General features: G+C 48.5%; 2 protein-coding genes across 7 annotated transcripts in view; one reads left to right on the top strand and one right to left on the bottom strand.

The window, feature by feature from the left end:
• Nucleotides 1-1091: 1091 nt before the first annotated feature.
• Nucleotides 1092-4850, top strand: Cers2 (ceramide synthase 2; the record flags this gene model as incomplete). The annotated part of the gene is given in 10 exon segments (XM_013509916.1): nt 1092-1265; nt 1678-1795; nt 1954-2072; nt 2225-2282; nt 2362-2412; nt 2582-2674; nt 2994-3122; nt 3304-3410; nt 3498-3651; nt 3832-4850. Coding segments are annotated over 10 exon segments (1143 nt in total). The 3' UTR covers nt 3973-4850.
• Nucleotides 4793-14895, bottom strand: part of Setdb1 (SET domain, bifurcated 1) — a 47942-nt gene continuing 37839 nt past the window's right edge. For all 6 annotated transcript variants that reach the window (XM_005414466.2, XM_005414469.2, XM_013509911.1 and 3 more), the window contains 8 exons: nt 10457-10626; nt 9092-9720; nt 7608-7636; nt 7228-7360; nt 6791-6956; nt 6236-6447; nt 5750-5838; nt 4793-5576 (listed from right to left, as the gene is read on the bottom strand). In XM_005414466.2, coding sequence (XP_005414523.1) covers nt 5459-5576; nt 5750-5838; nt 6236-6447; nt 6791-6956; nt 7228-7360; nt 7608-7636; nt 9092-9720; nt 10457-10626 — 1546 coding nt within the window. In that variant the 3' untranslated portion in view covers nt 4793-5458. The remainder of the gene's footprint in view (nt 5577-5749; nt 5839-6235; nt 6448-6790; nt 6957-7227; nt 7361-7607; nt 7637-9091; nt 9721-10456; nt 10627-14895) is intronic.

Here is a 14895-nt window from a genome sequence, read left to right as displayed (position 1 = left end):
CCCAGGCCAGCGTGCTGGGATTTCCTGTTGAGCCCCAGGGCTGCCAGGTGTCACTGACTCTGCAGGGCCATCCTGTTGCTTCTCTCAGCCCCACACGCCTGCTGTCCCCCCAGCCACACACCGACCCCTCATGGGGATGTCCAGACGGTCAGGGCTGTTTCACTGGTGCAGAGTGGGAAGGTGTAAAGCAGCCCTTCCGGGGCTGAGGCGTATTGCTATGTAGACTAGCGTCACCCTGCAGACTAGAACGTATTTTATATTCTGGATGTGACTCTGAGAAATAGCTCAGTTCTGGGCCGAGAATGTAGCTGTGTGGTAGAGTGCTTATCTAGCATGTGCGAAGTCCTGGTTCATCCCCCAGCGCGCACACGCGCTCGGAAAGAAAAGTGGCTCAGTTCCATTAGGTGTCTTAGTCTGCTGCCTGGACTCCCCGCCCTCGCTCCTTGACTCCCTGAAGCTTTGCCTTCATTAGTGTTTTGAATGTAGGATTCGTCTGCCTTGTTAGCAGGGATGGATGGCATGGCACGTGGTGTCCACTCTGTGTGCTTGCTGGATGCTTGCTGGCCACCTGGAGCTCAGTGTACTTTGAGGACGTAATTCTGCTTTCCTGGGCCTCTTCATTTTGTCCTAGGGATCTGCTGCCCAGATAGGTTGCAGGGAAGGAGAGGAAGTACTAGGCCAGCCCTGTGATGTGTTTTGGGGCTCTCCGGTCTCCCGCCCTCCCCGCCCGGGGAGGCTTCCAGCTGAGGGCAGGCCTGACAGTAGGGTGAAAGGAGGGCGGTGCTGCCTTTACTCAGATCGGCTACAGCTTCTCCAGCCAGGTCCTGCCCGTCCTGCAGGTTGGGATAGAAGAACTATGGGAAGAACCCAAGGTTTTTTAATTCTAGGGAATCAAGACCTCAGTTGTCGCAAGCATTAAATGTTATAACTGGAAACCACCTTACTATAGATGAAAAAGCACATTTCCCCCAGGCCACATGGCCAGGACCAGGGTCCACAGCTAGAGTGGCTGCCCTGCTCTTGATACACCAGAGAAGTGTTTGTCCCCGCCCAGCCCTTCCTGACAACTTTCCTCTCCCCTCCTCACTTAGGATGCTGCAGACCCTGTATGATTACTTCTGGTGGGAACGGCTGTGGCTGCCTGTGAACCTAACCTGGGCTGATCTAGAAGACCGAGATGGACGAATCTATGCCAAAGCCTCAGACCTCTACATCACACTGCCCCTGGCCCTGCTCTTCCTCATCATCCGATACTTCTTTGAGCTGTGAGCACAGAAGCCTGCCCTCCTCAAGCTGCCAGCCTTACAGCCCCTTGGACCTCAAGATTGCCTCTTGCTGTTGAATTAGTTCTGGACCCTGGTGTTCAGGCTTCCCAGTCCCTGCCCACACTGTCACCCACCCTCAGGGCACTACTGTCAGAGAGGGCTCAGCATCCCCGGGCTCTTTCCTTCAATGGCCGTTTGTTCTCACCCCTACCCACCACCCCGCCGGGCCACTAGGAAACACAGGCAGCTTTGTCAGCCCTGGGCAGCTCAGAGACTACAGGGAAGGAGGTTGCCAGGAGACTGGGGAAACTGAGGCCCGGTGCACAGCTGTCTGAGGTTGCAGCCTCCCACTCCCAGTTTAGGGGCCAGGGGCACTCTGAGAGCGCGACACCTCCCTCTGTTCCTTCCCTAGTTACGTGGCCACACCATTGGCAGCCCTCCTGAATGTAAAGGAGAAAGCTCGGCTGCGAGCGCCTCCCAACGCCACCTTAGAACATTTCTATGTGACCAGCGGCAAGCAGCCCAAGCAGGTACACGCTGTGCCTCCGCTGTGGCTCTGGGAGTCGCTCAGCTCTGGGGGAGGGGAGAGGGGATGACAGTTGGGTGCTAGCCCTGGAGGGCAAATGGGAGGGCCTGGAGTGGGGGCGCTGCTGGTTCTGAGGCTGAGAAGGGCTCTCACTATCCCCAGGTGGAAGTTGAGCTCTTGTCTCGGCAGAGCGGGCTCTCTGGCCGCCAGGTAGAGCGCTGGTTCCGCCGCCGCCGCAACCAGGACCGGCCAAGTCTCCTCAAGAAGTTTCGGGAAGCCAGGTGGGGAAGTTGGGTCGAGGAATCTCATGGGGCTTGCTGGGGAGGCTGGGCTGTGTAAGGAAGGGGTGAGGAGGGGTTCGGTCCTTGAGAGCACACGGGACTGCTGGGGCCGTGCTGCCTTCCTGCCTAACCCTCTGTGCTGCTTCTTCCAGCTGGAGATTCACATTTTACCTGATCGCCTTTGTTGCTGGCATGGCTGTCATTGTGGATGTGAGTGGGGTTGCTGGGAAGTGGGAGAGACTGGAGCGGGTCTTTCCTCTTTTAACCTTTCTTCACTGTCTCCACGCAGAAACCCTGGTTCTATGACATGAAGAAAGTCTGGGAGGGATACCCCATCCAGGTACGGAGCGGGCCCGCCGAGGGGTGGCCGCCATGCACAGCCTTAGAAGCGCTCTGCGCTCAGGGTGGAGGAACGAGTCCTGGAAGTAATCAGCTCACATGGGGCTTGGAGTGGGAGCCCCCTGGGCTGCACTGCTCTGGGTCTCTCACCTCTCTCTCTGCTCACCCAGAGCACCATCCCTTCCCAGTACTGGTACTACATGATTGAACTCTCCTTCTACATGTCCCTGCTCTTCAGCATTGCTTCTGACGTCAAGCGAAAGGTAGGTGAAGGGGTTGCACAATTAAGCCCAACAGGCAAGTGAGGTGGATGTGGTGGTATAGGTACTTGAGGAGGCTGAGGCAGGAGAACTGCAAGCCAGGCTGGCCTACCTACCAAGTTCAAGGCTGGCCTGGACTATGTAGCGAGACTTTGTCCAGGTCAGGGGGAGCCAAGTGAGGTCCTGGGATGGACTAGCTTTTCCTTTGACTTTTTGCAGCTTTGACCAGAACTGTGGGACATGGGATGTGTGTGTGTGTGAGAGAGACAGTGAGTGAAGGGGGATGGGGAGCTGCAGTTCCCTGGAGCCTGTATCTTTGCAGGACTTCAAGGAACAGATCATCCACCACGTGGCCACCATCATCCTCATCAGCTTCTCCTGGTTTGCCAACTACATCCGCGCAGGGACACTCATCATGGCTCTGCACGACTCTTCAGATTACTTGCTAGAGGTCAGGCTCCCACAAACTAGAAGTCCCAGTGCAGGTTCTTAAGGCCCTCTGTCCTTTCTGGGGGGTGAGGAAGGTAGTGACATTCCCAGGACCAAGGTATGGGGCTCAGAGCTGGAGCTGCTAACTGGGCGAATGTACCTGGGTGTTGGGGGCCCAGGGTGATGGATTGGGGCTTTTACAGTCGGCCAAGATGTTTAACTACGCGGGCTGGAAGAACACCTGCAACAACATCTTCATCATCTTTGCCATCGTTTTCATCATCACACGACTGGTCATCCTGCCCTTCTGGTGAGTAGGGGTCAGGCTGTCCTCTTCAAGGACTCAGGAGTTGCCCCGGCCACGCTGACAACTGTGTCTCTCGCCTCGAACCCTCAGGATGATACACTGCACACTGGTGTACCCACTGGAACTCTACCCTGCATTCTTCGGCTACTACTTCTTCAATGCCATGATGGGGGTGCTCCAGATACTGCATATCTTCTGGGCTTACCTCATTTTGCGCATGGCCCACAAGTTCATAACTGGAAAGGTAAAGTTCTGTCTCCATTTTGTGGGCCTTACTTGCTCTCAAGTCTAAACCTCCCCAAATTCCTGGTCATGCCAGTGACCCTTTCCAAAACTAAAACAGGGACCAGGCATGGGGACAAGCTCCCAGAGGCAATCCTTAGAGGCTTGAGGCTGTCCTTTAACCACCTGATCCCGTTTCCAGGTGGTAGAAGATGAACGAAGCGACCGGGAGGAAACAGAGAGCTCCGAGGGGGAGGAGGCTGCCACTGGGGGAGGAGCAAAGAGCCGGCCCCTGGCCAACGGCCACCCGGTCCTCAATAACCACCACCGTAAGAATGACTGAGCATTGTCCCGCTGCCTCCCAGATGAATGCATAAAGCCAAGGAACTAGCCAACCTTACCTATAGGCTCACTTTAAGCTCTGGGGAAAAGGAGAAGGGTAGAAGAGACTTCCGCATTCCCTTTTTTCTTTGTCACCCAGTTGCCTTTAAACCAAATTCTAACCAGCCTATCCCTGGGTGGAGAGGAGGTGGGTTGTATCTTTTGCTAGAGGGAGGGTAGTCTGAGTTTCTTTTCTGCCCTCCAGATTATCCTTTCTATTGCTTTTAACCCCTTCCTCACCTCTGGGGTAGAGTTACAACTCACATTCCTTACTCTTGAGGATTTGGCCCTAGCTGTTTGCCTTCTGACTCCTTGGCCTTCAGATGTGCCAGGGTTGTGCCTTATTGTCTGATCTGTGGGCCTAATTCTGCCAAAGTTGGACCAAGGCTCACCTTTCTAAGCTAACTTGGGCCAGAAACCAAAGCTGAGTTACTTTGAACTTTTTTCCTCCTAAGACACAGTGAACTGAGTGAGCGTAGGAGGGCGCACATGACCCTTACCCTACCTCTGCCAAAAAGTGGGGACTAAATGGGGACTCTCAGATGGCCTTCTTGTTATTTCCCTGCCAGCTGTCCCTGTGGCCACATGTCCAAGATCTTACTGCTCCCTGCTCTGGTCTTTCCCCTCCCTTCAGCTAGTCTAGCTGGTCTGGGGTAGAATGGCAACTAGTTCTAATTTTTATTTATTAAACATTCGGGGTTTCAATTTTAAAGCCAGAATTACAGCTGGCACCTGGCATTTCAGCAGAGGGACCATTTCAGATGAAAATGTACTGTTAAAAGTTTTTTTTTTTTAATGAAAATATATTAAAGATTAAATAAAACATGTCAACAGGTGTCAGACTTAGGAATTGAGAAAGGGGATCAACTAAATAAACTAAGAGAGTCTTTCTTATGCCTTCCTTGAAGTTACGTAACATTTTGTGTTTAAAATTCACATGGCAAGAAAAAAACAAGTAGAGAAGGTACAAGATTAATGACAGCTGCCTACTGGAGAAGATGAGGGAGACAAACCTCACTGAAGATATAGTGTGTGGAGAGCGGGAGAATGGGCTGAGAGAGAAATCAAATAGCAGTCTGTTTTACCATGTTAAAATACTTTCATGGAGTAATACAAACCAGGCATAGTAGATACCTAGCCCCTGGCCCAGGAATAAAGTATCAGAATGGTGAACGCTTGAACAAACACGGGACAGGAAGCTGTCAGGCCTAGGTGGGAGTGGTGATCTCTCCCCACCTGAGTGCCTTAGGAAGCCATGAAGGGACTCTGCCTGCTAGCACCACATTGGAAGAGATCTCTGGATCCAGAACTCCCATTTCTGTCTACTAGGAGCTAGGGGAGTAGCTAGACCAGAGTCTTGGGGTCAGAGTTCAGCAGTTGGGAAGACCCATTTCCTGAGGACAGGACAGTTCCAGAAGGGTTCCAAAGGTGAGGAAGAAGTCTGTCCTCTAGAGAAGACGACCTCTGCATTCGATGGCCCCACAGCAGCACAGCAACTCCTTGCCTTCCACACTGCCCACCTCGTAGTTATAGTCCCAAGTAAGCTCTGTCCCTGCTCGGATTCTCCTGAAGAGGAAAAGGATGTGATGTGGTGTGGTGAAGGTAGCTGGTAACACGGACGCCTGTTACACAGTACCAACGTGGACTAGGACCCCAGATGGCAGAGGTGGACTTAAGAGTTTCCACGGTCCTTGCCTTTGCCCCACTGCCCCAATAATCCCCTCCGAACTCCCTCTTACTTGCTGGCAAAGAAGGCTACCCAGGGGAAGCGAAGATCATGAGTATCCACGAAGACGTTCTGGACAAACAGGTTGGGGCTGCAGCTGTGCTACAAATTCAAGGATAGCACTGAATCAGTACCAGGTAAACAAGATTTGGTTTAAAGGGGTAAGAATTGGAAGAAAAGGATGGTTTCTGACCCTCCCCTTCTTAAACATGTTTTGGAACAAAGCTACTCAACATCTGTTTTTGAGCTTTTTGAGACGGTCTTGCTATGTATTTCAGACTGGCCTGGAACTATGTAGCCCAGGCTTGAACTTGTGGTGATCCTCCTGCCTCAGCCTTCCAAGTGCTGGGATTACAGGTGTGCGTCACCATGCCCGGCTTTCAAGATCTTTGAAATCAATTTATAACAAGAAAAAGTAGGTTTCTATACTATGTTAGAAGAACAAAAAGCTGAGACCAAGGGTTAGTCCAACACCTAGGGGAGAGGGAGAGGGTCTCACGTTGAGGTAGCGGCCCAGGTTGCCTTCAAGCTTGGCATCAATAATGTAGCAGGACTCTTCACCATCGTAGAACTGGCGTGTGTTTTTACGGACAGGTGCACTTTCCCCCTTGTCCACGGAGGCCATGTTGGTTGATTTGATGGCAATGCCATGGGTTGATTTAAGAGCAAAGCCTCGGGTTGATTTCACTGCCACTTGGCGCTTCATTGGACCTGGACAAGAGGGGATTCATTGGGGTCAAGACACATTGCAGCTCACAAGCAGGCATTATTCTCTGTTTTTATCCCCACACACTGCAGTTAGAGAATGCCAACAAGCGGAGTCTCAGGCGAAGACCCTAAGTGGCAGTATTTTCAGGCAGGATTAGACTGCCAGGCAGAGTAAGGAATGGACTTGTCAAACAACATTAACAGTCAGTTAGCTCAGGGGCCTCCCAGAAATGCTTCCATTCTTAGAGTCTGAATCCTCCACCCCTACTTCTGTAGCTTCCTTAAAAAATGCTCTATGCCTACTTTCCTGTTTCTTCCTACCACTCCTGAAATTTTCCCAGACTACCAGACATGTTCTTCTTGTCCTCAAAGTCATCCCCTTCAGAACCAGAAGAGATGGTCTGGATATCATCACTGTCCACTGCCGTGGCTGAAGTCTGACCAGCAGTGGGCTTCCGGCTGGCCCCGCTTTCCCCCTCACTCTCTGTGCTGCTGGACAGTGTCAGGACATCCTAGGGAGGCAGAAGGTGAGAAAAGGAGTAAGTGGAAAGGCCCCATCAGTGCTTGCTTTTACCCAGGGCCTGGCAGAAGGGGCTGAGACCAGCAAGAGGAAGAACAGATGGTGCTGGAAAAGGCGGCAGGAGGAAGGCAAGGCCAAACAAGACAGACGAGACTTAGCAGTAATTATAGCAAAAGGACTTGAGGTGAGACGGTCGCAACTCCTGTACTTGGATTTGAAACAGAAAGATGGCCGAGTGGGATGCAGCTCGGAAGGGCACTCACATCAGGGTTGGGCTGTGCAGACGCCAGGAGCCGCCGGCTCTGGTGCATACTCGTCTTGCTAGGTGGGCGGCGAAGTCCTTCAGGCTTCACTGGAGAAGGGTTGTAACCATAATTTCGAGAGCTTTCAGTAACACTAATGAGAGGAGGAATGAGAGGAAGACAAGTTACTAGTTATTTCTTGGCCTTTCTTTTTTGTTCTTAGGGTTTCACTTATAGTCCAGGCTGGCCTCAACTGTCTGTGTATCCCAGGCTGGACTCAGACTTGCAATGTTCCTGCCTCGGCCTCCCAACTGTTAGATTACATCTGCCACCTTGCCCAGCTTTCAGAGGCTTGAGAAGGCAGATGCAGAAACAGTTAAAAAAAAAAAAAAAGCACTTACACTGACATCTTGTTTCGGTCATCAGGGTCCTACAAAAGAGCAAGTGAGGAGTTAAATGCTTTTGTGGGCCATTGTAGTGAGTCTAATAACGAGACTTTATTTCAAATGACTTTGATGTAACATCCGCCAGTGGGAGTGCGCTAGCGAACGTCGGGCAGTGCTGGCAACCGCTCTGTGGCCTGATGAACAGTCACATCCTGATCTCTGAACTCCTGTCAGGCCCTCAAAGCCTTCCCCAGGGTGGGAAGAGTGCCATGAGCAGATTGTTGCAGGGACCTGGGACCTGGTCTGACGCCTGTGATGTGCAAAGGTTTAACACCACTGAAGGTAAACTTGGAGTCAAGTTTTATTTTTTTATTTTACTTTTTTTTCTCTTTTGGAGACAGGGTCTCACTGTGCAGTTCAGGCTGGCCTTGAGCTCACTGTGTAGCCTAAGCAGGTCTCGAACTTGCAACAATCCTCCTGCCTCAGCTTCCCAAGTGCTGGGATTACAGGTGTGTGCCGCCATGGCCAGCCAAGTCCTACTGTTCTTTAGCCCAGGCCCTTGCTACAGTACCTGGGCTGGCGTCAAATCTGTGGACTCAAGTAGTCTTCCTGCCTCAGCCCCGCCCCCTCCACAGCCCCTAGTGTTGCTAGGACTATAAGTGGACACCATGGCACCCAAGTCTGAACTTTTTTGTTTTTCTACTGGGAAGCGAACCCAGGGTCTTCACTCTGAGCTAGTTATCTCAGCCCCCTGCCCCCAATTTGAAATTTTCACACAAAAAAATTTTTGAGACAGGGTCTCACTAAGTTGCTAAGTTGCCTAGGCTGTGATCCTCCTTCCTCAAGCCTCTCAGAATGTTTATATTATAGGTACGTGCCACCACATCCACCTTAAAAGCAATTCATTTCCCTTCCCCTCCCTCCCTTTGTCTCTTTGAGACAAGGTCTTGCTGTGCAGTTCAGGCTGGCCTTGAGCTAACTTTGTAGCCCAGGCTGGTCTTGAACTCTCAATGATCCTCCTGCCTCAGCCTCCCGACCTCCTTTCCTTTTTCTCCTCTCTCCTCCCTTTGTGTTTTTGAGACAAGTCTCACTATGTAGCCCAAGCCCAAGCTGGCCTTTGAACTCACAGCAATCCTATCTCTGCTTTCTGCGGGCTGCAATTATAGGTGTGTGTCACTATGCCTGGCTTTGTTTCTGTGCTTTAAAATAAAAGCCAGCAATGATGTAGAGAACCGAAACGTCATTAAGCATGTATGCGTGCGCACACACACACACACACACAAATCTTTCACTTTGCAATAAGTCAGATACTCCCTTTTCCCTAGCAAGTAAATCTTCAAATAATTTTGTTCTTTAAATGAACACTAGGAATGTACTGGGTAGAGGGGGAAGCTAATCAGGTTGCCACAGAAATACCCCTCATGTAAATAATCTACATGCAAACACTTGTGGTGAGACAACATTTGTTACTGCACTGGAGTTAGAAGCCAAATGTTTACCTCTTTCTTAGCCTGCTTGCTGTCTCCATCATCCTTGACTCCCAGTCCTGAGGCAGAGGTCTTCTCAGCCTCCCCTCGGCCTCCTGCAGCCCGGCCATCCCCACCCTCACTAGTCTTGAAGGATGAGCGGCTATCAGAGTCGGCAAAGCCACCTTCACTGACACTATTGCAGCTCAACCAGGAGGCCACCTTGTTCTTGGGGGTCTCTTCAGAGGAAGGTGGATTGCAGCCCCCTATAGGAATTGAGGGAGGAAGAGGAATGTGTGGGGGCCCAAGGTCTGGGGGGCGGGAATCCTTGGAAGTTGTCTCAGACAGTCCGTTCTCTTTCTGGCCCCGGGTCTGTCTCCGAGTAGCATAGCTGCGCCACACTGAGCTGGTGCTGAAGTCCTCATCCTTACAGAAGTTATCATCTGAGCTATCGTCATTGGACTCTTCAGCATCCTCCGTACCACTGTTGCCATCTTCCTGGTCCTTCAAGTCTACGCCACTGCTGTCAGAGGAACAGGGGACATCACTCTCATACCCTTCCTTGAAGTTCTCCACGCTCTCGATGTGGTCCAGATTTGCAAAGTACTCATCACCCATTTCCAGGCCCTCCTTGTCCGCAAAGTCATCTGTCAGGATTTTGCCTGAGAAAGAAGAGAATTAAAAACCTAGAGTTACAGAGAACTTTTAGGATATGTGCTACCAAAGCAGGCACATAGGGAACTGTCAGGAGCGTCACTGATACCCCGTACACTAGCACAGGTTCAAAACTCTACCGCCTACTCTTCCTCCCTCCGATATCTCTTTCTCTCTTAACCATGAGTGTATGGGAAGCAGGCTTACTATAGTTTCTTTCCTTTCACTCCTTTGCTTTCCCATTTTTTCTTCCTGTAATCCCAGCACTCGGGAGGCTGAGGCAGGAGGATTGCTGTGAGTTTAGTACCAGCCTGGGCTACACAGTAGTTCAAGGTCAATCTGAACTACACAGTGAGACCCTGTCTCAAAAAAAAAAAAAAAAAAAAAAGGATCTCTGAGTGGAAGAAAATGACACATGACACATGGAGTCAGTAATCCTTGTCTCCTCTCAAAGAGCCGTGCTAATGATTTTATCCCTTTTCACTCTGTTTATACGAAATAATCTGTCCCTTTAGGGTGCACCCAGCTAGGACATCAGTCATCATGTTATGCAGAGGGAATCCCTGACTCCTCTTACTCCCAGTTCCAACTTCAAGCACTTTACTCTGAACCCAAGATCTGCTTACTATGCATCCAGTGCTCTACTACGAGCTACACCCCTCAGACATGAAACATTTATCCTTATGTTCAAATTGTCTCTAATTCAATTCCCCACCACATCCCAACCCTTATTCCATCACTAACCTGCATAAATACACACAAAAGAGCCTTTGGCAATGTCATCCAAGCAGCGGATACCCCAACCTTTGTTCTGGGTCTTGAATAGCTGTAGCCGGACCTGTAGTCCATGCTGCACCAACCGGTTTGTGCACATGTTTGGGTCACATTTGCAGCGTTTGTTGCACTCATACACCCTGCAGGAAGTTGGAATAAAATCAATCTTGACAAGATCAGTAGAGCACTAGAAAGCCATGAAATGTTATAAAGGCTAAAAAATTAAGTAGTGGGGCTGGGGATATAGTTCATTGGCACAGCACCTTGCTTGGGAAGTGCAAGGTCCTGGGTTCAATTCCCAGTACCAAAAAAAAAAAAAAAAAAAAAAAAAAAAAAAAAAAAAAGGAAAAGTTTCATATTTGGCTGGGTGTGGTAGCACACACCTGTAATCCCAGCACTCAGGAGGCTGAGGCAGAAGAATCGTTACAAGTTCAAGACCAGACTGGGCTACAAAGGCCAGCATACCAAGACACTGACTCCCCGCCCCCCAAAAAAAGATAGTGATCCACTCCCCCAAATTTAATAGATATTGGAAATGAACAGACACTTCTTAGATAAAGTAGAAATGGCAAGTAAATATATGAAAAAAATCTTCAACATCACTTGTCCTTCAAGAGATGCAAATTAAGACACTGAGACTCCATCTCCAGAAAAAATGGCTGTTATCAAGAAATCAATGAATAACAAATGCTGGCAAGACTGTGGGGGAAAAAAGGAACCCTTCTCCACTGCTGATGGGAGTATACACTGGTGCAACCGCTGTGGAAATCAGTGTAGAGTTTCCTCAAAAACTTAAGGCTAGGGGCTGGGGATTTAGCTCAGCGGCACAGTGCCTGCCTGGTAAGCATAAGGTCCTGAGTTTGATTCCCGGTACCAGAGAAAAAAAAAAAAAAAAAACAAAAAAAATGAAAACAAAAAAATCCTTAAGGCTAAAGGTCCCATTTGACCCAGATATTCCACTTCTTGGTATCTTCCCCCCAAAATTAAAAGCATCATAGTACAATGATGTATGCATACCCATGGTAGAACAGCACAGTTTATACTACCTAAATCTTGGAAACAGCTTTTTTTTTTTAAACTTCAAATGCCCATCAACCAACTAATAGATAAAGATGGGTTTTTTATTCAATGGAGTACTAGTCTGCCATAAAGATGGATTAAGCTTGAGACATTCCTAGCTAAATGGATACACCTTAAGACCATACTCTTAAGTAAGTTGGACGTATATGTTTAAATATCATACTGTTTCTCTGATGTGAAAAACTGAAAGTGTAAGTAAGGACCAAAATGTAGAACAGATATTGGGAAATGGGAAGAAAATGTTCAAATGAGAAGGGATACCAGGGAGAGGGTAGAAAGAAAGGAAAGAAGGGGCAAGAAAAAAGACTAGAAGGAAAAAGTGACACAAAGCTTTGTAAATAAGGAGGGGAAGAGGGGTAGAAAGGCAAGGAGGGCAATGGGAAAAAAAGAAGCAAGCTATATCAGGTACAGGTTCAAATTCCCTATGATGAATGTGATCATGATGTATACCTAAGATGTACCAATACAATTTAAAAAAACAAAAAATTAGGTAGTGATCTAAGCGAGTGGATTTGCAGAACTTTGGTCTCTCATTCATTTAGTACCATCCCAAGAAAGCAATTGAGAAAAGGATGGCTTTTATAGGGAAACAGTAGACAACAGAAAATGCCAGAAGGCTGGACACCAAGAAAACAGCTAAGCAGTGATGTGAACAGATGACAGAAGCACTGCGAGTGTACATGTACCGTGGAAATGGGCACGCAGGCCAGAGAAAGGGCAGTGAGCACAACAGGCGCCAGTATAAAGAGACTGAAAGCGAGGGAAGGCAAAGGAGAAGCTAGTACTAATTTTTATGAGATTCTGTTTTTGGGATAAAACTGATTTTCTTTCATTCAGTAAACATTACACAGTAAGAGTTGTGCAAGACACAAGGAACACAGTAACAAAAAAGGTCACGATATTTACCCTCAAAGAGCTCATATTCTCAATTTACTAACCTAAACCTTTTGTTTGAGACAGGTTCTTACTATATAGTCAGGCTGGCCCCTCAAACTCGCACTGTTCCTCCTGTCTCAGCTTCCTGAGTGCTGGGATTACAGGTAACTCCACCACGCCTGGCTTAGCACATCCCAACATTAAAGGAAGATAATCCAGTTATACGGAGAAAACCAACTGCTGAGCTCTGCTCAATGTTAGGGTTTGCATGTTCTCCCAGGTGTACATTTTTGGTACTGGGACTCGAACTCACTAACTTGTGTTTGCCAGACAGGCGCTTGTGCTGCTGAGCTATATCCCTGGCCCCTCCCGGTGTGTAGATTTAAAGGAGAGATTTACTTGTATAAAGATGTCACTAGGGTGATCATCTGACTGATGACATCAGCCATATCCCTCTGAGTGAAGATAATGAGTGCAGCTTCTTTTTTTTTTTTTTTTTTTTTTTTGGTTTTTCTCCGGTACCGGGAACCGAACTCACGACCTTGCACTTGCCAGGCAGGCGCTTTTGCCGCTGAGCTAAATCCCCAGCCCTTGAGTGCAGCTTCTATTAACTGAAAATATGTTTTGTATTTTGCATCCCATAAATGTTTTACACATATTTTTTATTCTATCCTCAAAGCAGCCTTTCAAATTTTTACTTAACTTTCTTGTGTGTTTGTGGCATTGGGGATTAAACTCAGGCTCTCATGCATGCTAGGCAAGCACGCTACCACTGAGCTTTATCCCTAGTCCTTTTCATTTTATTTTTGAGATACAGTCTAAGTTCCCCAGGCTGGCCTCCAACTTCTGGTTCTCCTGCCTCGGCCTCCCAAGTAGCTAGGATTCAGGTGTGTGCCACTGCACTCAGTTTTTTTTTTTTAACTTCAGAAAGAGTAACTGAAGTAATATATATATGACTATAGATCTGCCAGGCATGATGGCATGTGCTTGTAATCCTAGCACTTGGGAAGCTGAGGCAGGAGAATCATGAGTTGAAGGCAGTCTGAGGTACGGTACATAGTGAAATCCTGTGTCAAAATCCACAAAAGACAAAAAAACTAACCACTATAGCTTGGATTTTCAGGACTATACCATTTAATTAGCATGAGATCAGCAAACAATTTTGTGGGGTCCCTTAAGCCCCTCTGGGAAGGAGTCGGGTGCTATTTGCATTAATACCCTGTTTACAGCTAATAAAACAAGATCAGCTTGGAAGGGGCAGGACCTGATTAGAGCTCAGGTCTAATCATACAGAACCTTTAGAGAAGAAATGCTGCGTATCAATCACCTCACAAAATTTGTTCCAGGAGGTACATGAACCAGCCACTGTATGCGTGAAGGCTAGGACAGAGTTGGCAAGAGACAGACCAGGGCCCTCTTACGGAGCTTTCATTTTTTTGTTGCTGTCTTGTTTTGAGATTGGGTCTCCCTATGCAGTCTAGGCTGGCCTCAAATGTGCAGTGATCATCCTGCCTCAGCCTCATGAGTGCTGGGATTACAGATGTGTGCCACCATGACTGGCTGATGCAGCTTACATTCTTTTTTTTTTTTTGAGACAGGGTCTTGCTATGCAGTTCAGGCTGGCCTTGAGCTCCTTGATGATCCTCCTGCCTCAGGCTCCCAAGTGCTGGGATTACAGGCATGTGCCACCACGCCCGGCTCTCAGCTTATATTCTAATAGGAAAACGGAACAGAAGAATCAACAAAGTTGTTGTGCACATGAGAACAACATAAACATAGTCCTCAAAGAGAGAATTCAGTGAGGAAAAATGGCCCATTTTAGTGACTAGGGGCATCTCTTTGAGGAGGAGAGACCAGAGCTTAGCACTCAAGGTTAAAGAAGATAGCCACACAGAGAACAGTGGAAGGGGCCAAGAAAAAGGCACAGGATGTACACAGGCCCTGGAGGGGGGCTGCAAAGCACAAGGAGAACTACACTCAGGCACTGCAGCATATCAGCATGGCTGGAAACACTTTGGAGGCAGAGAGGTAGGAACGGCCAGATAGGACAGTGTTTTGTAACCCAAGGTTAATAACGCTAAGAAGGAAAATCCAAGTGCAGTGAGAAGCAGCTACTTTCAAGCAAAGAAATGACATGTTATTTGTGATTATTCAGAAATACTTTTATATGGCTAGGGGTGTTGCAGTGGCAGAGTGCTGGCCTACCGTGTGCAATGCCCTGGGCTCCATCTCCAGACCCCCTACTTCAAAACACACACATATAAAACATTTCAAACACATAAAAAAAGATACAACAGCTACTGTCCAGAATTATTAAATCTAAACATATAAGGTTCCGCTGGGCTTGGTGGTGCACGCCTGTAATCCCAGCACTCAGGAGGCTGAGGCAGGAGGATCACTGCAAGTTCTAGACCAGCCTGAGTTACTAAATGAGCTCAAGGCCAGCCTGAACT

Source organism: Chinchilla lanigera, unplaced genomic scaffold (genome assembly GCF_000276665.1).
Source record: "Chinchilla lanigera isolate Chin_1 unplaced genomic scaffold, ChiLan1.0 scaffold00187, whole genome shotgun sequence".
Taxonomy (NCBI): domain Eukaryota; kingdom Metazoa; phylum Chordata; class Mammalia; order Rodentia; family Chinchillidae; genus Chinchilla; species Chinchilla lanigera.
Note: the sequence above shows the minus strand (reverse complement) of the source record. Positions and strands in the feature narration are given on the sequence as shown.